At 43.9% G+C, this 21,583-nt stretch overlaps 1 protein-coding gene and 1 long non-coding RNA gene across 2 annotated transcripts in view; both read right to left on the bottom strand.

Moving 5' to 3' along the window:
* The window catches only part of ABCG1 (ATP binding cassette subfamily G member 1), a 57,242-nt gene extending 37,427 nt beyond the window's left edge, over positions 1-19,815 (bottom strand). The window contains exons 1-2 of the mRNA XM_083820099.1: positions 19,588-19,815; positions 16,461-16,704 (exon numbers count right to left, since the gene is read on the bottom strand). Of these exons, the coding sequence (XP_083676225.1) occupies positions 16,461-16,704; positions 19,588-19,629 (286 nt within the window). The 5' untranslated portion in view covers positions 19,630-19,815. The remainder of the gene's footprint in view (positions 1-16,460; positions 16,705-19,587) is intronic.
* On the bottom strand, positions 919-10,928 carry LOC310892397. Its single transcript, XR_014578075.1, has 3 exons — positions 4,674-10,928; positions 3,093-3,136; positions 919-2,400 (listed from the first exon to the last, which is right to left on the bottom strand). It is a non-coding gene; the product is annotated as an uncharacterized lncRNA (long non-coding RNA).
* Positions 19,816-21,583: the final 1,768 nt, after the last annotated feature.

Genomic DNA, 21,583 nt, shown 5'->3' with positions numbered 1-21,583 from the left:
AAGTGGCGAATAAACTCCTTATTTTGCTTTGCTTGTGTGCGTCGCTTTGCTTCGCTTATTAAACTGCTCTAATCTCGATCCCTAAATTTCCAGGTTTTGCTTTTCTGATTCTCTCCCCCATCCCACTGGGGGGCAGTGAGGGACTGGCTGCGTGGGGCTTAGCTGCTGACCGGGGCCATCCCACCCCAGCTGCTCCTCCTCGCCAGGGTGGAGAAAGAGTCGCTCGTTGGGGTCACCGAGGGTGAGGCGAATACTGACCTCAACTCCACTGACTGCCAGGGAAATCTCTTCAGTCTCTAAAGAGTGCCGAGGTTGATGTCTAACTCGGACACGGACTTGTATGTGGTAGAAACCTACATTTACTCAGATGAATCTGTCAGGCATGTCTCTTGCTGCTGCGAGGTGCCTAAGGGAAAACGCTGTCTGCTGTCTCTTAAGTGTAACTGCTTGCGTAATTTCTGTCTTAAAAATATCTGATATACAGAAGTATAATTCAAAATCTCATGTGAGATGAACAGCTTCATTACACACAAGGACAGAGCAGCTGCAGTTTACCTGGCTACAGGCATTCCTTCTGCAGGTAATGCGCTCAGTGCCAAATCGGAGATGCACAAATTCAGGTTTTTCTGGGCACATTTTTCTAAGTGTATGTGACAGAACAAGGGAAAGTAATGACAGCTGTAGCCTGCGTGCAAATGGAAAAATAAGTACACCTCCAATATTGCCGGTGTTCATTTCAGCGCTGGGTAAATGCTTTCGATCGTTGTGTGAAAGCGGTGAAGGCACCACCTGTGATTTCTTTGTCTTTCTGCCAACAGGTGAGATCCCATCACGCCGACAGGGGCTGCAACATTCGGGTAATGGCACAAGCACAGAACATTGTTCTGCCATCGGATCACAACAGTTTGACAATGTTACCGCTTTTTATTTTTTTAATCTCTGTACGTGCATGTTAAAACTGAGTCACCCCTCCACCTCCCGTGAAGACCCGAGTGAAACACAGCAAACTTCTTTTAAGCGCTGCCCTCCGCCCCTAACAGTTGAGTTTCCACTTCGGCATTTTTAATATTTGCAGGAGTTCAGTATTTTACAGTCATTGTTACAGTTGTCACTTCTACATACTTCTACATACATACTTCTACATACATAGTAGCTTCTACATACATTGGCCAGATTCATGGTCCCATGTTCTCAGTGAACTGACATCGAATACTAAGATCCTGTAGCAGGGACAGAGTCTGCTTTACTCTGTTCTTCTCTTTCACACTCTTCACTTGAGAAATGATAAACTGTCCCAATTTATCATCAATTTACAATAAAAGGGTTTGCTACTGTATGTTTTCCTGCAGGAATCCAAAGTACTGCTTTAAGAGCCTTAGAGGTCAAGAAAGTGAAGCTCATGCTAGGATAATTTCACATAGGAAGGTAAATTTTAAACTTAATCAAACCTACAGGTTTGGTATTGACCACAGAAATCTTACTGTCTGTTACATGGGAAGAATCCTTGGGGAAACTGCACACGAGCAGTTTCGTGCTCTTCTAGAGGGATGACTGCTGTATCAAGAAACCAGAAAGTCATTTTGGAACTGATGAAGACTCAAAACCCCATGTATGAATTCCACAATATATAAACCCCAAGAATCGGACCTATAAATCATGTGGCTAGAGCCCCAGCTGGAGTTTCTCCATATACTTGAACTATCTTGGCCTTTTTCTGCAGTAAGGTACAGCAGCTACTGGATGACAGAGCCCTTGATCAGGGAAAGGACCTCTTCTGGCAACTGGGAAGAATTCCCTGCTCTTTCCCATTCCCTCTCCATACAGCTTATCTGAATTATGGCTCCAACTCCCTGCTGAATGCTACCTGTGCCAATAACCAAGTAGCAGGGGTTATTCAAAACCAGCAGATGATCTTTTCCAGGTCTGACCCACTGAGCTCTAATGGAGCTGTTCTGTCTCTGAACCAGCAACTCACAGACAACAAGGACAAGGGTCCCCTGTGGGGATCGTCCACGAGTCAGTGATTCGAGGGGAAGAAGTCTCTTTAAAGGCAATGCACAAGGAGAAGATGCAATTGCCTTTGGGGAGGTTTACATCTGTCACTTTTTCCATCTTGCAAATCCGCAAAGAAAATGGTGTAGGTGGACGGCTGAAGATTGCTCTTCTCAAAGGCTTCCTCCTGAAATGGGTGCCTACGCTCTAATACTGACTAAGCTGCAGGGCTTTGCTTCTGATCTAATTAGATAATGATACTGCGATACAAAAGGAGAGGTTAATCTTGACTCCATCTTCAATCTCCTTTCCTTGTGTACAATTGTAAACATCCTGGAAGCACTTGGAGTCACTTCTCCCTATGTGTTTAAGTATCAGCACTTGCACAAATATGGATAATTAGGAGATCTGGAAAAGAGGAGAGAGGAGAGACAAGCTTTTAAAATACATTGGGCAATTCACACAGGTCTTGAGGTGTATTAGTGCCAGTGTGGCTAGCAAAAAAGACCAGGAGAGCAACAGAGTCTGACCACAACCAGACAATATCCTCACTCGTGCTCTCCCTTCCCTCCTATCCTGGAGGTGCTCACAGAAAGTAAACGTAGCCACAGGGGAACATGGACACCCATAGTGTTCACAGCGATATTTCTGGAAAGTGCCCTCCACTTGCAGATCTCAGGTGCTCACCCTCACACTATCAGCTCTGTTATTTGCCCTCCCTAGAGCAGTCATGGGACATTTCTAGCCCCCAAGAAAATCAGCCAGTAGAACACCTCTACTAGATTCCCTTTCTTTGCACCGCTCTATCAGTGCCTTTTGCAAACTGAAAAGGCACATTGCCGTTAGCTTACATGAAACCCTAATATCTTCCTTCTGTACCCCAAAATACAGACTTCTTCCAGTTTTCTGTCACCAGCAAACCACTATCCAAACAAACAGGAGTAGAAACCATTTATCTGACACATAAGCATACTCTCCGTTACACCTAGCAAGAAAGGGACTTGCAATCATGTTGAAATTAATAAAAAGGGAAATTCAGATAATGATGCTGGCAGTTGTAAACGGGAACAATTGTCCAAACATGTATGAATTGGACCTACCATTGATAAACACAAGGGCTCCAACCCATTCTTCCTTATAACTTCTAAGGAAAGCAAGAACAAACAAAGCACAAGCAATCTGATTACAGCAGAAATTACCGAGAGCAGAAAATTACTCAACTTATGTAATGCAATAAGCCCCTATTGAAAAGCATCAGCAAAATGCTGTCTTTTATTTATACCATTCTTTACACCAGTGGCATTCAGGTGGATAAAACAGCTTCCATTTTACAGTCATTTTTCCTGCTATTTTAGCTTATTATGCTCTTAATCCAGTAGCAATAGACTTGAACCACTTCTAAGCAACCAATACTCTTTTGCTTTTCATTAAAAAGCATCAGGTTCTTACTGTATTTCTATAATTATTTCACCTTGTCATGAAAAGGAGGAGGAATATATACCTCAATGAAAATATTACCTTCAAAATATCTGCTATAGTGATACACAGCCAGATTTTGTACATAAATAAATACACCTGAGTGTATGGGCGTATGTGCATATAGATATCTAAAATATACATGTGCACATACACATTTATATTTACACATATCCATGTAAATATATTAGATCACCTATATATCTACATTACATTGAACATATTAATAGATCATACATATAAAAATAAAGAAAAGGCACATACAATACACTTATAGATTACATAAATGAAAATGTAGAAATCTGGGGAAGAAGCCATACATGACTCTCTGCACTCTGAAAGGGAAGAGGGTGTTCTGATCTTCTGAGACATGCCCACATTGGATGATGGAGACATTTGTAATGCTGGTTATCTGGACAGCAGCTGGACCACAAGTCAGGACCAGTTTTCTCAGGTTAATGCTGTGGGTGATGGGAGGGAGTAGGAAATAGATGGGCTTTGCTTTGTTATGCTGGTAGTCAGAAGTCCACTTTGCTTGACTTTCAGCACCGGCATTTGACATGAACTGTGTTAGCTTCTGACTCTTCTGGAAAGCAGTTTTAACACTGAACCGCATTAACAAGTGGAAAAAGTGCTTTTCAGATAGTAAGCCATACTCTTCCTTCAGCAAGCTTTATTAATTTCAGTTGATTTTATATCAGGGACGAATTTGGTCCAAAATGATCTACTGTAAGACAACACCGTTGGCAGACTACCCATATCTATTCTTTGGGTTATACGATATGCCATTACTGAGATTTTAAGATTCATTTTGCCATATACTTCTTAAGTAGTACTGCTTGAGTGTCTGAGCTGAACCAAAGGTTAGCTCCAAAGTTAGGTTTATTTATTGCAGAATGTGTGTCACTTTTTGTCCCAACCCACTTGGCTTGATGAAGTGTGTTTTCCCTACTTAACACTTGTCAATGAGACTCAAACACAGTGTTAAAATACCACAGCCATGCCCACTATGGGAAGGCTTAGTTTACTTTTGTTTGTTTTCATACATCATACACAAGGTATTTAGAGAATATGTGACTCAGGAGGCTGGGATAATAGAATCATAAAGGTTGGAAAAGACCTCCAAGATCATCTGGTCCAACCATCTGATAAATAATAAATAATAAAGATAGTAAAGAGTAAATATGGTAAGTAGTATTACTCACGTTACGGAGTTTGATGTTTCTTGTAGTGTCCCCAGGTGTCTTACTATTAGTGGAGAAGACACAATCATTGTCTACAAACACCTAGTCTTACAGTGATCCCAAGGTTCACGGACTTGTGACTACTTCAGGCAATACGTTTTCCCTTGAGATTTACATCATCATTTTCCCAGGCAAGAAATCAAATAGTCAATTTTCTTTGCGAATGTCTGTCAAGGTCCTCTGACTATTTTTAATACAGCAACTCACACACATTGTTATAACTCAGCCTTAAAGACAGCAGACCCTAATTTATTATAATCACAAATGGCAGCACCTCCGTTCCCTGCTGGCAGTTACTCAACTTTCCTGATACTTTCACATCTGATGGTAAAAATGTTCAGGTGTGAGTTCTAATTCAATGATGATTTAAATCACAAGGAAACTTTCCCCGGACTTAAAGGAGCTACTGGCTAGGCAGACGTCATGTATTTTTAAATAGAAGGCTTAGCAAAATCAAATCGGCCAAGCAAGTCTAAAAATTGTCTTTGCTCAGCTATGCAATAAAAGGTCAGCCACACCGAAAACAAAAACCCAGGCTGAGAGCACCAGCAGAGGTATCAGCCCAACCAACTTACTCTGTGCAAACATAGCCCCTGAATCGGCCACTCTTAAGACTCTTGAAGGAAAAGGACAGGACCACTGACCGTGGGGAAAAACCCACCAGGATGCATCAATGGGGAAACTCTCTCTCTGGAGTGGAATAGGACTTATTGTGCCATGCAGGGGGAAGAGAAGCGGGGACCTGTGCAAAACCAGCTGTGGGACAGAATACCTGCCCTGCCTTGTAACCAACTGGACCTGCAGAGAACCGAGGCTGCCATGTAGCCACAGGGCTGGGGCGGGAGGAATCCCCTTGGGTCCCAAAACCCTGCCAGATGTGGCTATGGCTAGCTGTCTTGTTTTACAGCCTCCAAAATTAGAAATTCTGGCAAATTTATTGCAAAGACCTTGCACTTCTGATTGCAAAACAAATCTGACCCGACTGGTTTTCAGCAAGGTCTCCCATCCAGCATCTGCACAGTTAGTGTTTATTTACTATCAAATTCCTACTCTGTGGCAAATTCTCCTTCAAATGATTCTACAAGGTTCAGGGTCAAAACCAAGACCCAAATGAGTAACTTCTCGTGGGCAGCTGTGCACAGAGGCATTCCTCTGCATTTTCACTTGTCCTCCCATCATATGACATTCCCCTCTGAGCAGAGAAAGCTCACTCCCAGATGGCCAGCCACAGGTTTCAGGTTTATGGGCCTCAGATAGTTATTTTACAGGCCTTGACAGTCCTATTCAGTAAGCTGGCTGAACTTAGTGGCATTTTGACCCAGGTAAAAAATCTGTCCTCCCTCCAAAAGCAAAGTGTTTACCTTCAATCCCCATCCTTTTAACTGTGTGCTTGTTTACCAATTCTAGCCTTGTAATGCTGGTGCTACTAGAGTGTTTAATTTCCAAAGCACTTGAGGTAGTGAGTGGGTCATGACTAAAGAAATTGTACCAGCCATGCTCTGTTGGTGCAGCCTCATCCACTTGAGCACTTCAATAAGCACAAAACACATGCAAAAGGGCAGAATTTAACTCTGCTGCTTAATGAGAGCATTAAAACCTTCTGATTTTTTCTCATTTTTGTATTGACTAGCTGCATCACTTCATTTGAAATTCCTTTCTTCTCCTGCCCTGCATGAAAGCCAGCTCTCTGAAGATCAGCATGAGGCAGAGCAGAGGTCTCACTCTCACCTACCCAGGAACCTGACCATGGCACGTTCCATTTTCTCCTCTCTGCGGCAGCAGATGTACTGCAATTATAAACAACATTTGTTATTATTCTAAACATGCAAAGCAGGAAGAAATATGATTCTTACACAGAAGATGTAGGCTGCAGATACTAGATGAGAGGCAGATGGTAAATTGTCTTGTAAAGCCAAGGTCTCTGCCATTTATTTTCCTTTGGAACAGATAAGTAATGAATGATGAACCAACAAAAAAGTGGTTAACTCGGTTTGACTGTTATGTAATTCCACGTACTTCTTTCTGTTAACAACTTGGACTACCTCATCCCCATCCTCTCTGAAGAGAATTAAGTCTTCAGATTGCATCTGTTTCTTCCAACAAAATCAAAAAAGTCTAAATGAACTGTGAATGAGAATACAAGCCTAACAGTGACAAGAGAGCCCAATCAGGAAACGTAGTTAAAAAGGTTTCTGCAGGATGACTAAAGACATATTGCAGTTTAAGTCTCCAGCCATACGATTTCCTAGAAGGAATTATTCTGTCCTTGTTCAACAGATACTTACACAACACCAGGCTTTCTGTATTTTATACAACCCCTTACATTCTCTATCAAATATTCATTCTCCAATCTTCTTTTCTAAGAGAGGAAGTATCCAAAGGCCAAATTAACCTCAAACGTCTGTACTAAAGAACACAACTCACAAGGGAGTAATTTCCAAATACGTGTATCATCACCGATGGGATATTTCAACAGGCCTCCTGATAGTGTACTTAAGGAACAAATGAAATACATAAGGACGCTTGCTAGTAGGAGGCTATTGCGATTCAAACAATTACTAAAAACAACTGAAGTTTCTTGCCCTTCTATCTGTGTGCTGTGACCTTTTCCCATCGTATTTAAACTATTGCTTTGGGGACAAACCGGTTAAATAATTGGTTGAAAGGAGCACTAATTCTTTCAGACATTTTTATTAAACTGTAACTTCTTTTAATGTCTTTGAAAGTTGGTGAAGAAGTGACTACATTTGGAAGGACTTGAGGACTCTTAGTCTTTCCATTTCCTAATTAACACAGGCATTTATATCAAGAAGATGACAACGTTACTAAAAGATAAACTTTTCACATGGTACAGTCTAAGCCAGGGCTGGTGTGTCTGCTGTCCTCCATAGTGGTGATGGTAAACAGAAATTGCTGGCTTCTAGGTTCAGAGCCTAGCTGGCACAGTAGGCAGGCAATCTGAACCCCTAACATCCCAGCTTGTTACTGTCCCAGTGCTTTTAACAGACAAAAAGGGAGAACTTGTGCGGAAGTCTCTGATCCAAGATTCGGTTATATAAATTGCATGTGATGTTCTTTGGAAGTAATGTCTTAAAAGAAAGGCCATTTTGTCATCTTACACGGATGTCACGGAAAGTTTCAGTACGGTCTTCTACTAAAGTTGTTAAATAAATGAACCTGACAAGAAGGTAGATGGACGGCTCTCAAATAACTGAGAAAGCAGGTAAAGCAACAGGAGACACCAGAATAGGAGTCAGTGGTCAGGCAGTGGGGAAAGTTTACCCCCGAGTACCAGGGAATTTGTATCAGGTTATGCGTTTACTCCTAAATGATTTGGAAAAGCAGGCAAACAGCAAGGTGACAGCACGCACACCGAAAGCCTGCACAGGGTCAGAGAGCAAGTGAATGATTTTACAAAAGAAAATTCCACGAACAGCTGCTAAACAAACCTGATTTTGGAAATCTGAGCTGCAAGTTGCAAGGACGTGGGGCACATTGCATGCCTGCCTGTTCTCACACCGTTCGCAAAGTCTTTACTTCCGCCTGGTGTCAGGGAACAGACACTGGGCCAGGTGGGCATCCTCTGACTTTGTACAATGGCAAACTGACCCAAACTCCCACGTTATTTTTGCCAAAAAGTGTTAGACATACATCCTTACATAGCTCAGGAGTGTGAAAGCCACAGAGGTCTGCAGGATAAGACATGGCCTTTTTGGTTAATGCACTGAGTTCTGCCTGAAGGACATTCTCTTTGAGACTGAACACCCACCCTTCAGTCTGCCATGCTTTCATTTTAAATCCAAACCAGTTCCTTCCCGTGTGCTACCCCATTTTGCTGGGACTCTCCCTGCACATTTTTTGGAGCAAGTCTTGAGGTGTTAATTCTCGTTGTAAGACCAAACGTTTTTTCCTCACAGGGGACAAAAGTTGCCATCAGTTTAACAGGTATGGTTGTGAATTATACTGCAGCAGGGTATCCCTGCTCAGGGTCTGCCACATTTTTGAGTAGTATCATGTTCTCTGTGCTCTGTCCTCCCAAAACCAGCCAGTTTACATAAAAGAACAATGCTACAGGAAAGTGTGAAGGAATTAGTTTCTTAGAGAATAGAGCTGTATTTTGAGATCTTAAATCCCCTGAGAACAAAAGTCTTGGTACTCATGCCTTGGCACGCATGTAAGTTTAGACCCCGTGGGCTTCCAGAGGGCACTTTCCAAAATGACATGTAAATACACAAGTGGAAATGGCCTCTGACAGCATTTCTGCTCTTGCACTAGCTTCTGTTCTTGGCTACTTTTTTGATTTACCTCCACTTTTACTGAGGCTGTAGAGGACCCCGATCAATCATTTGATGGCTGAAGCCTTCAATTGCAAAATGATCCTTCCCCAATCTTCCTTCAGACATATCTTCAGACTATGGACTGAGTTCTACTTCGAAATACCATTGCATGAAACAAAGTACACCCACATGCCAGCCTGTGGTTTGCTGTGACATTACCTTATCTCACCCTACAATTACCTTAAAGGAGGCTACAACGAGGTGGGGATCAGGCTCTTCTCCCATGCACCAAGTGATAAGACAAGAGGAAATTTCCCCTTACATTGCACCAGGGGAGGTTTAGGTTGCATATTAGAGAAATTTCTTCCCTGGAAGGGTTGTGAAGTATTGGAACAGGCTGCCCAGGGAAGTAGTTGAGTCACTATCCCTAGAGCTCTTCAGAAAAGGTGTAGATGTGGTGCTTAGGGACATGGTTTAGTGATGGACTTGGCAATGCCAGGTTAATGGTTGGACTTGATGATCTTGGAGGTCTTTTCCAACCTAAATGATGTTACGATTCTATGATTATCCACACAGCACAGCTACACACCACCTCTGAAGATGGTGCATGCAATCGCTACCTCCTCAACACCTCGAGCAAGAGATGAATGCGTATGGGCAGAGGACAGCAGAGCACTTCATCAAATCCCACTCAGTGTACAGAAGGTCGCAGCGGAGAGCTGTCAGGGTGAGTTACAGCCAGCCCCCAACACATGCTCACTGTGAGATGGAAACAGTGGAGACGGCAGCTCAGTCTCCCAACAGCTCATCGCCACTGCCATCACCGCTTCCCTAGGATATAAATTCTGAAATGTTTTAACTGGTCCCTCTCTGAAACTTCCTTCCTTGATCACGAGTTCTCAATGTTGTTGGTATTGTTTTACCAGCAGTATGATAAAGGGAAAGAAGAAAAAAAAAAAAAGTGTTCCACTCACACAAAAGCTCAGTGACCAAGACTCCCCGAGTCAAACTCGGACATGTTTCAAAAAAAAACAAAACAAAACAAAAAAAAAAGCTCTGCATACAAAAAAAAATAATCCCACAGTAATAACAACGGGCTCCATGTGAAGGAAAATAAGCATTTCTCTGTTTCAGCAGAACTACTGCTATGAGAATGTCATTCTCAGCTGGGAAACTGACAATCAGACAAAGGGGCTGCCCAAGAATTGTCCTTAGTATCCTCTATTTTATACAACACATGCAAGAGGATGCTAGGAATTGTTATTTATCTCTTAATAAAACACTGTGAACTGTTCCAGTGACAGTGACTTCTTAGGATATTTTTACTATCTTGACACAGCTTAAGAGGTAAAAGAGAAGCTGTATGGGTTTTACCAAGGTAAATTTAGAAATCCTGTTAGAAGTCACGTTTTGTTTTCATTAATCCCTCTAACATTTTAAGTCACTGAAAAAGACGACACAAAATGCTTGGCTGAAGAGCTTTTACTAGTACCGCAGCTCGTTTCAGCCAGCTTAACTTGTTTTTTCTTCCTAGCACACGGCTCTGAATCTGCACACACTCTGCTCTCCGGGCTGAAACCACGCTCTCAGACGAAACAGGCAAAACCTGCGGAAAACAATGCAACCCATCTGTCGGAGAAAGGCGAGAAGCGAGAACTCCCTCTCTCGCGAAGGGCTTTTTATTTATTTAATTTTGGGGGGCTCTTTTCTGCTCATCTTCTCTCCTCTCCTCTTAGCAACAGCTCGCGGAGCAGCCAACCAGGGCCCGCTCCCCGGCGCGGAGCATCGCAGCCGCGGGTTACTGCAGTGCACTGACCGCCAGTAACCGCGAGCCAGCCCGCCCGAGCATGCGGCGCCTCTACCGCAGTGCACCTGCTGGGGCTGAGGACAGGCTTTTTCCGACTCCTCTGGCAAGGATTAGCAAATAATTTAGGGCAAATCCCACCCTCCACCCCCCACCCCCCCCACACGCCCCTTTCCTTTTCCGTTCAGGTCTTCGGAGGGTGGAAGCCGGGAAGAGGAGTCACGGGAAAGGTGCAGCAAAACAAAAACCGAACAGCTAAATAATAAAAGGAATCGGGGCTGTCCGAGCACACGTACCAGAAATAAGGAATTCATAACAGAGCAGCAAAAGCCAGCCTGCTCAAATCTGTGTTGAGGGCTTGACAGGGGGCTATGTTTCCACCTCGTTCAGAGATCAGCATTCATACAGCACACAGACCTCTGGGCTGCTCTGATGACACCACCTCAGGCAGTAATGGACGCTTCCAGCCCTTTACGAATACCAAGCAACCTGCCGAATATTCCCTATTTTCCCCTCAGACACTACGGGGCCAGCCAGAATAAACACAGTCCTGCATCCCCCTCCTTTACACCGGCAAACCTCATCTGCACGTTTCACATGCTGAATCTTTACATTACAAACCCAAAACCTTGTAAGAAAAGACAGGACCTCTACGACCACTCGTCTTCCCGGGGTCTGAGCTCTTACAGCAAACCCCAAATAACATTTGGGCATTTTCTGCTGAGCCTGAATTTCTGCGTGGCTGCTAATCCTCCCAGTAAGAAGAGCAGGTCGCAGTCGGCCCGGCGGGGGCCCCTTCCCCCAGAGGTTACTACAGATCAAATCCTACCCGCACTTCCATCCCCAGGCGGCACGGGTGAGTCACTGCAGTCCTCAAAATAACAGTGGAGAAATTTCCAACTACACTGTTGCCTAATTAACCACGAACACTGACAAGTGATAGGAAAAAAAAAAAATTACTCCCCAAATTCTGGTGGAGTTTTAAAAGCCAATTTATTGCTGCTTTCTTCCCAGATGCACTCGTTAGGTAGGAGCGATATTTCCCTGGGATCCTACGTTACGGCAGAAACCTGGAAACAAAAGGATAAACGTCCTTTGGTGTGTGTACACAGAACCAAACTCACTGAAGGGAAAGAGTTGTATCAAGACAGAAGACTCCAAAGTACTTTTTGTGGCTTCCTCATATTTGGGACCATCCATAATTTTACTCCTCAATCAGTCACTCTATTCAGATCTCTTTATGGTGCTTATAAAACAACAACGACAAGCTAAGGCACAGACTTTTCTACAAAATCCCCTTGTATACAGTCTTCAAGCAGACTTAGATTTAAAACCTACACATCTACTATTTTTTTTATAAGCTGGTAAACCCAATACATGTTCCTGTTGTTTACATTTTAAATGACATTTTCAACGTCATTTGAAAATACAGCTTAAGCAGACAGTTCGCAAGCCACGATACGAGCCACCTTCAGTCTTTTTTCAACCCTTAGATAAATGGCTGTCTGATAAGGCAGTCAAATTTTGGCCAAGGTTTGTTCTGAAGCTCTGTGGCTGTTGCTTTTCCTCAGTTAAGGAGCCCCCACTTGATCTAACAGAGGACTCTCCTGTTCTCTCTCTTCCCCTGGCTGAGTCAGCTGGCTCCCTCGTCCAGCTTCTCCAGAAAGGAGAAGGCATTATAGAATATTGTTTGTTTGTGTGCTGAATCTTCCTTTTTTTCTGGCTTTGCCAGTTCACGTTAACCTTGACACGCTGTCCACTTGCTCCAGCAGTCCTGGAGGTTTCTTAAGGAAATCTTGAATCCTGCTGACCTGCACGAGACTTCTGGCACATGCTTGAACAAAGACTGGAATCAAAGACTGAGATGCGTTTTACCAATCTCTTTCCTTCAAAACTGAAGAAAAAGTTCATTCTGCCAGCTGAGTAATTCCCTAAAAGCTTTATGGAGGAAATACCAAAGTTACGTGAGACCTTCTGAAAAATTTCACTTCTGTAACCTCTTCCAAATTCCCATATTGATAAGAAGTCCTGCTGAACTGACCGGGTCAGACAGAGTTTCTTTGATCAAGGACTCATCTGCCAGGTTCACTCCTGTTAATACCACTGACTTTGAGAGGAATTACACTGTGAATGAATCAGACCCAGACTCGTACAAATCCTCACTATGAATTTCATAAAAACTCAATTTGATAAAAAGAGTTGACCAGGCTTGTTTGCAGCAAGCAGCATTTCTCGGATAATTCTGAGAATGAAACGCCCTTCCTTGTTTTTACAGAGATTTAATAGATAAGTTAAATGAGATTTAATAGATAAATTAGGTGCGTTAAGGCTGAGACACAAATCAATGAAAAATTCTAATTTGAAGTCTACTATGGCTTATTTAGCTTTTTTGTTGTTGACAAGCAATTCAAGCTCACCTTCTTTGTGCTTTTAATAAAAAGTAAATGATGTTAAAAACCATGAGTTTCACTGTCTGAACAATGCAGCAAAGTACAGAACACAATGGCAGCATTACTAATTATTCCTCCTTTTGTTAATTTAGAGCCTAACCTTAACATTACTTCACAATAACATCCTCACTGAAGAGAGTACGTTTTTCTGTTGTTGCTTTTTAGTTCAATTCCTCTCTAACACACTGGCACAAATTGTCTTCACAAGGAAACTATATTTCTCCCTTTGTGATCCAACACTCACTGAAAGGTTTTAACTAATTCATTACAGTTGCGGGGAAAGATGTAGGAAGAGCAGAATTTTTCCAGTTCCATTTCAGAATAGAAACGCCATTAGGCATGTTTTCAGAACAGCATCCCTTACCCCTTATTGCCATGAACAGCACCAAAGAACAGAATGAACTGAGAGACATCTTCCGTTTTTTTCCATCTTGCACGTACAAGTTTACTGGTTTTTGTTTGTTTGCTTGTTTTTAATTAGTTGGATTACCAACACTGGACTTTGTACCTTCAGGAGCATGCTCTTGGCTACTCAGAAAAGAAAAAAAAAAAAAGTGAATTTAAACATTTCACTTCACAGCAATGAGAAAGAAATTTAGTGCAGGGAAGCCCCAAGAAGTGTAGAGCTAAAACAGCCACCAGTGTTCAGAGGTGAAATATGCCCCTTTTCCTGAACAGACACAGATTAAAACTCATTGCAAAGTGCCAGTTTCCCACTGAAGAAGAAACTGGTAAGAGGCATTCAGAATAGTTTTATGTGTAATGTGTTTATCTACAAGCCTACTCATTTTAAACAGAGATAACCAAAATTACACACAAACAGTTCTATTCACACAACTGCTAAAATGATTCAAGGAATCTAATATTTTGGTCCCAACCTTCCTTTGAGACTATTTAGGCAGTTTGGTATTCAGTTTTCTGTTTCTCTACTGGAAAACCTTCTCTATTAAAAGCAATATATCGGGTCAATCTCTGGAGTGGGAACATGGTTGGGAGGGAAGTTTGTTTCTGGAAGGTTTCTATAGTCTGAATCATAAAAGCGTTGCTTGGAAGGGACCTCTGGAGGTGCCCTAATCTAGCCTGCTGCTCAAAGCAAGATGATCGCTACCACCAGCTCAGGCCAGCTGTGGTTGTGCCAAGTCCACTCTTCTAAACCCCGCAGCATGGAGAAACCACACTACCAGGGTGACCTGTCCCAGCACTGCAACACACTCCTGATAAAAAGCTATTTCTTAATGCCCACTGTAACCCAAAGCGCAGCACGTGGCCACTGACGCTTGTTATGTATCAGCTGGCTCTACCACCAGGAGTTTGGCTCCAGTGTCTTCACAGCTGCCCTTTGTATAATTGTAAGCCACTGCGAGACCATCTCCTCTTGCAAATCCAAGTGAAGTGGGTTTCTGGTCTGGAACCCCTTCATCATTTTTGGCCAGTGAGAAACAGACCAGTTAAAACCCTCAAATTGTCAAGTCCAACATGAAACACTTTGGCATAGTTCTATTTCTTGGGGGGAAAAAAAAGACTTCAAAATTTGAGTTTACTCCATAAACACAAAAAATAATTTTGAATGTACAAAAGTTGTTGCCAAACCAAGTTGTTCTCCTATGGACAGCAGATCTAGATGCAATGTTACTAAATAATTTAAAGAAGGCATGTGTGTACACATACAGTTTTGACGTTGGAAAAAAAAAACCAAACACTAAAGCCACAAGACCGCACATCCTTCTACAAAAAATTAACTGCACGCATAGGCTATCCCGATACGGCAGCAGTTGCACGGCCACAGCTCAGTGTTTTTCATACCACACATTTCTAGACTATTAAAGCCTCGGTGTTATGATAATGACAACATTTCCAGACAGCAGCAATGTACTTTGCGAAACAATTTCAAGTGGAACCTTTAAGCCAGTGGATTTATAGATTCAAAGCAAGTCCAGGTATCAAATATGGCTCAGCCAGCACGTTGGCAGGGTCTTATCTCTTAAAAATAACTAAAGCACTCAGCCGTACCAATTTACATTACTAAGAGAGAATTTCTCAAGAAAGAGCAATTATGTCATTTAGCACACAAAATTCTCCATAAGATTTCAGTATTTTCTTTTGGACTTCCTTCTTTTCGCTAGCAGGAATTTACTGCATGACCTAGTTTTTCTTTCAAAGAGACAACTAGTCACACAAAGACACACAAGAAATTTCTCCAGAAAACACATGGCTACACAATCCAGATGAAAGTATAAAAAGAATGAATACAAAGCAGATGAAAAAGGGCAGAGCCATGTTACACCCACCTTTCAGAACCGGAATAGACCAAGAGCATATAAAGAACAGAGTCGAATATGCCCTCCTAACTCCCACCAATAAATCAGCACCAGAAGCAATGTCTCAGAGCTATAAGTGAAATTGTATTGCGAGAAGAAAGTGGCAATGTTTGAGTTCCTTGACACACGCATCCAATATCCACATCATTTCGGTGGGCCCTGTGTTACAGGCTGTGAACAGTTTGTTGTGTATTAGAGAAGTAACTAGCAAAAAAGCATGCTGGTCCTTGACTAAATCTCAGGATTTAGTCCTAGCAATAGGCAGTCATTTCATCAGCTAAAAGAAATGGTAAACTTAAAGACACCCATCTGAGAAAACCAAGAGACATGGATGTGCTGACATGCCAATAGCCCACAGCACTGACTTTGAAACACAGCATTTTAAGAGAATAACTATCTTGGTTTCAAATGCCTTCTGAAATTCTGAGATGCTTGCTGTTCTGCAAGGGTACTGAAAAAAACAGCCATTTGACAAAACAAGGTATTGTAAAAGTTAAAAAAAGCATTCCCTTTTCCCCGACCCCTATCTTTAAACTCCTGCATGCTCAGCCTGTCCTCCCCCAGCACTCAAACAACAAATTGTAAACATGCAAGATCACAGGACACATATTTGGCAGCACAGGAGTACTGTATGTGCTTCAGATACTTTAGAATTGGGAGGCAAAAATAAACAGTTGTACAAATTACTGCATCTACAGTATCTTGCAGCACGAGCACCAGGCTCCTGGGAAGTTCCCTGCTCTGCTGGGGGCAGCGGGACTCTCCACGTTCCTCAGAAGGAAGTGGTGTCTGCTTCCAGAGCAGGGACAAATCCTGCACCTAGTTTTTCAATCAGCCCCGGGGCAGCTTCTTTATGCTCTTTTCAGCTATAACATGTTAAAACATTAAATTTTCCTCACCTTTCTTCCTCCACCATGGCCCTTCTTGGATGGAATAAGACAGTTCTTTAAACTCAATGTTTACAGCTGGTCTGCGTGGCAGGTAGGAGAAACGATGAGCTTCTGTAAGAGTATTGTCCACTTTTTTTAAGTGTCCATTCATCAGTCGAACGTCTTGGTTATCTGTGCCATTGGAGACCACCTCATCCACTGAAACGCACACTGACTTTGGCTCGGCCATAGTACAGGCAGAACTGCTGGCGTTCTAGAGGGAAAAAGTTGGAGAAAGGACAAAGTTCACAGACTTTCCCTTAGGAACGCATTTCAAAACCTTCTGCATGAGAAGAGTTATTATATAAAATAAAATTCAAGCACAGAATCCAGCACAGAAATGTGTTGAAGGGTGAAAGAGGGAAAAAAAAAATCTTTTGTTTGTTCTGCCAGTGTCTTGACAGAAGAGGTAAAAGAGCTTGTAGCACACAAAGAGCAGTTCCCTTAGCACCACTTTCCTCTCAGCGGGTATATGCAGCACATCAGTATCTAACTTCAGAATAGAATGGCTCTTGCACCAGAATAATACAGCAGAAGAATACAATTTCTAAGTACAGTCACAGTGTATTCAGTTTCTCATTCCCTCCAAGAATTAGGCTCTAGTTGCTCTGATTCCAGGGCTTGTATTAGGACAGAGCTGAAGGGGGAAGGGAGCTAGCTGAACAATTGTTTACGCAGACATGTCAAAAGACAGCCTCTCAAAAAGTCCAAGAGCTCTTACGCCTTTAGATCAGAAGATACTTCTGTAAATGTGAAATTGCACAAGTTACACTTCTGCAAATTTTGAAATGTACTGTTTTCTGCCGTGTCTGCTCCTGCAGCAATAGATCTGAAGACTCTGAGACCTGCAGCAGTACAACTTCTTTCCTAGAGGTTTGTTAGGAAAGCACAGCGATTTCCATCCAAAATCCTTCCTTGCTTGACAGTGATCCCTAATGGAAATCTTATCAGCTACATAAACATACTAAACCCTGCTCAGTACAGCACTGCTGACACTGCAAGGTCAATGCTCTCTGCTCACAGCCATGTCTCTTACCATGCTTTGCCCAGCGTGGCACCCAGTGCAATTCCACTTGGCTTTTTTTGGACAGAGGCTCTTTCCCTTCCTCTCCTGACTGTGACAGCAGCTTGCTGCCTGCCTTTCTCTTCTTTTTTATTTACTCACACAAAATCTGTACTTTTTTGATTCCTTTTACTTGCATGGGCACCTTGGACCAGTATCAACAGGGTATGTCCAAGGCCTAAATGAAAACAACCATGAATCTTCTTCAGCTAAACAGAATTTTGAACAGTTCGGAGGACACCCTTTGTCATCTGTTGTTTGGAGTATGCCATAAGCAGTGCCTAACATCTGCACAGTTGTCTATTATAAAATCTAGTATTTTTAATACAGATTTGCATCAGAAAATAATTCTGTAGGTAACATATGCCAGGCTTTCCCTTAGGAAACCCGTATCCAACAACCTACGTGTCTCCAAAGGTACCCACTGAAAAGCAGATCTGCTGCACCTCTTTCCAAGGCACCAGTGTTGAACACCCTCAAATAAGGAGCTGTAGGTCGTGACACTGTCTCTCCCTACTCGCTCTCCAGAGCAACTAAGTCACACTGCCTCCAAAATCATCCTCTGTCACGGGGAGCGGTCTCCCCATTGATGTGCTTTTCAGGTCAATCACTTCTGATGAATGCTGATGAAAAACCCTAAAATACAGTCCTTCAAAACCACTGGTTACCAAGCATCTTCCAGTTCTTCACGTGCAAGCACGTAGCTCTGGATGTGAAAATCTGCTCTGCTTACCACATTTTCTCAAGCAAGAGATTTTAATCATGCTCTCAAGTTGCTCAGAGGTCAAGTATCCAGTAACACTTACTCCTGATTTCTTAAACAGATGACTGTAATAGCACGTAATTTGAACATAACAAGTGTAATGTGAAACACCTTAGACCTGAACAATTGAAGAACGCGAACCTCCTTCTTCCCTTAAAAAATTATGAGAAGGTGAGTTAATAATGTTCCTGAATGTTTTCAAGGCTTACTTTGGCATTCTCAAACAGTTTGGTTCACAGAAACTTCTGAGCAAATTCACGTGCCAGAGGGAATATCCAAAAACTACCAATGAGGAGGGCACACTGACTATTCTAGGGACAGTCGGGGCTTCTCCAGTTTAGATGATTTCAAGAAGAAACATCCTTTGGACAAGGTCCTTGCAGTATGACTTAACCAGCCGTGAGTACGAAGCCAGAGACGTTTGTTCCTGGGACACAAACAAACCATTTCAGTCACCCGGTGGACTGAAACGCCTCTTCTCAGCAGACCGTGACACAGCCCTGGGTCAGATGCCAGCCTCCCGGGGTCCCCTCGCTGGGGTGAGGATATCCCCTGCCACCCGGGGTGGCTGAAACTCCACTGTGCTGTGGGGTCTTTGCTTGAAATTCCCCACAGGGTGGGCAATTCTGGTGGCTCATACAGCCACCAGTCTGTATAACCTGGCATCGGAGGAGAGCCTGAGGAATTTCATGTACCTACAAGCACAAGCCGTGCGCTTTTCCAGACACGATGGTGTATGCATGCAGCTGTGTCTTTCGCACGGGTGTCCACCTCAAACACACCTATGGCGCTTATATCTCAGCCGATTTCACACAGTTTTGTTCCCCAGCCTCCCGTGAGGAGCTGGACTGCCTGCTGGTGTTTACCGGGCCCGGCAGCTGACACGCTCCCGTCCCCACACCGCGATGCTCCCTCACACCCTGCACCCTTTCCCCCAAACAACTTCCCCGCACAATTCCTTCCTCCTCCCGCAGCCTGCCTGCCTTTCACCGAGGCTATTATGTCAGAAATAGAGGTTACGGTCCCCCCTGGTAAATCCGTTTCGAGAAACCACCGGCGGCGGGGCAGGGAGCGTGCTGGCACAACCCCCTAATCCCATCGGCAGCTCAAGCCGGGAGGTTACTGCCGGTCAAGCACCGGCACCGGGCACCTCCAGCCGCCCCCCGCCGCCCACCCTTCCCTCACGGAGCCCCACGGACCCCTCCTTTCCCCCCTCGCCCCGGCCGAGCCGCCTCCCGGCCGCGAAGGAAGGGCGGGCAGGGCGCCCTTACCAGAGCGGTGCCCAGGGAGAAAGCCGCCATCAGGCATGCCATGTGCCCCGCTGCTGCTGCTGCTGCTGCTGCTGCTGGCGGCGGCGGCTCCCGCTCCGCCGGCACCGTTAGCAGCCCTCGGGTGTCGCCTCCCCGGCCGGATTGGCGGCGGAGGGATGGAGGGAGGGAGGGAAGGACGGAGGGAGGGCGGCTCCGCCGAGCTGGAGGCCGCCCCGCCGCGGTGAGCGCGGCCCCGCCCGCCGCCGCCGCGCTGAGGGGCTGAGGGGAGCGGGGCGGCCGCTGTGTGGCGGGGCGGGGGGGTGTCCTAGGTTGTAACAGAAGGTTGTAACCAAGTTTCCTTCTCTGATCGTTTTCTCCTCAAATCTAAGACCTACATGGCAGCAAAGGCGGGGCCAGAACAACATACTTGCCCATGAAGTGCAATGGATGGTGTTAAGAGTTGCATTGGCGCCCCTGCCATGAGTATAGATCCACAGCTAGATTTCCAGTCAGATTAATTAGCCTCGCTACCCAGCGGCAGGAAGCTCTGCCCAGGCACTTCACCGTGCCAAGAAGCTGAATGCTGAAACACCCACCAGCCTTCTCCAGGGCCTCTGAAGTTGTGTGCCCACTGGGCCTATTTTCCATATGCTAAGGGGCTCCCTTTCCTCAGGGAGCATCAGAAGGAATATATGGGTAGCTAATTCATAGCAGGGATCTGAGAAATGGATTCCAAATGTCTACAGAACATTTTATACATGAATTTATTACCCGTCAGGAGTCTGCTAAAGGGAGCTTGCCATAATGCTTGGCACTCACATAGCATTGTACAGATACCGAGGTTATAATCCTCACAAAGCCCCTGGAAGAAAGGTAAGTATTTTGTCCTTCCTGAGCTGTGAGGAGATGCCTACCAGCATGTCAGGGCCAAGAGATGGATGATCAAAGAAGAGCACAAGCACAAGGCTAGTGTGTGTCAGATGTCTCCTTGATACTCTGCCAACCCAAAGACATCCTGGGCTCAAGGACTTCTTGACATATAGCTGTCACTCCTGAATGTGCTAATAAACTTCAGAAGATGTCTCTTACATGAACTACGCCAGGTTTCCCCTTGAACAGCTGTGATCTTTTACATCCACTACATCTTGTTGCCAAGGAGTAGAGCACTGAGACTCACTGCTCTTCACCTTGGATTCAGTCACCAGATATTGCAGAAAATTACTTACTTGTTACTCATGTATTGGGGAAGAAATCTGTACCTGTTGTGGAGTACCAGACAAAACATGGATAGGCCCATCCAGAAGTCTTCACCAGAGACCTGAACTGTGTTTGAGAAGAAATTTGAAATAAAATTAACACTAATTTTAGAAATAAAGAGAAATTATGAACTATTGTTCCAGTGAGGGTCCAGGGTTTTACTTTGCTTGATTTGGAACACATATCCATAGCATCTAAAATTTATTCAGTCTTTATTTCCTCTATTTTCCCTTAGAAACATAGGCTGAATTATCTCCCACAAGACCTGAAAATGGCTGTGAAATACTACATTTAAGGCATTTATGGGGTTAAACGAACTGCTTAAAGACGTCAGATGTTTTAACTGCCAAGTAGAAGGAGACGCAGAGAAGGTGCATGAGATATCCTCATCTTAGTCCAGACCCTTCACAATGCTTGTTCTCCTCTGTTTCTCACCTGTTTCAACTTCTTAAAGGCTTGGGAAGAAGCAAGATAAAAAGAAAGAAGGCTGTGACGCAATGTAAATTTACAGTACTGAAATCTGCTGCACAAACAAAAGTTTTAGCTCAGGCTGTAAGCAGCTTATGGTACTAAGGGCTAAACTGTGCCTTTTACAAAAGGGTCCTGCAGAGAAAGGCACGTGTAGCTTGCCAGCTCTGGGACTGCCTGTGCTGCCCACCTGAGCCACCCCAGCACGGTCAGACAGGTCGCATTATTTCATATGAGGTGGCAAAGAGACACAAACCCTCTTCAGGTGAGGCATGGTGTGAAGACAACTGAG

The sequence above is a fragment of the Anser anser genome (assembly GCF_964211835.1).
Source record: "Anser anser genome assembly, chromosome: 1".
NCBI lineage: Eukaryota > Metazoa > Chordata > Aves > Anseriformes > Anatidae > Anser > Anser anser.
This window is presented reverse-complemented; position numbering and strand designations above follow the sequence as displayed.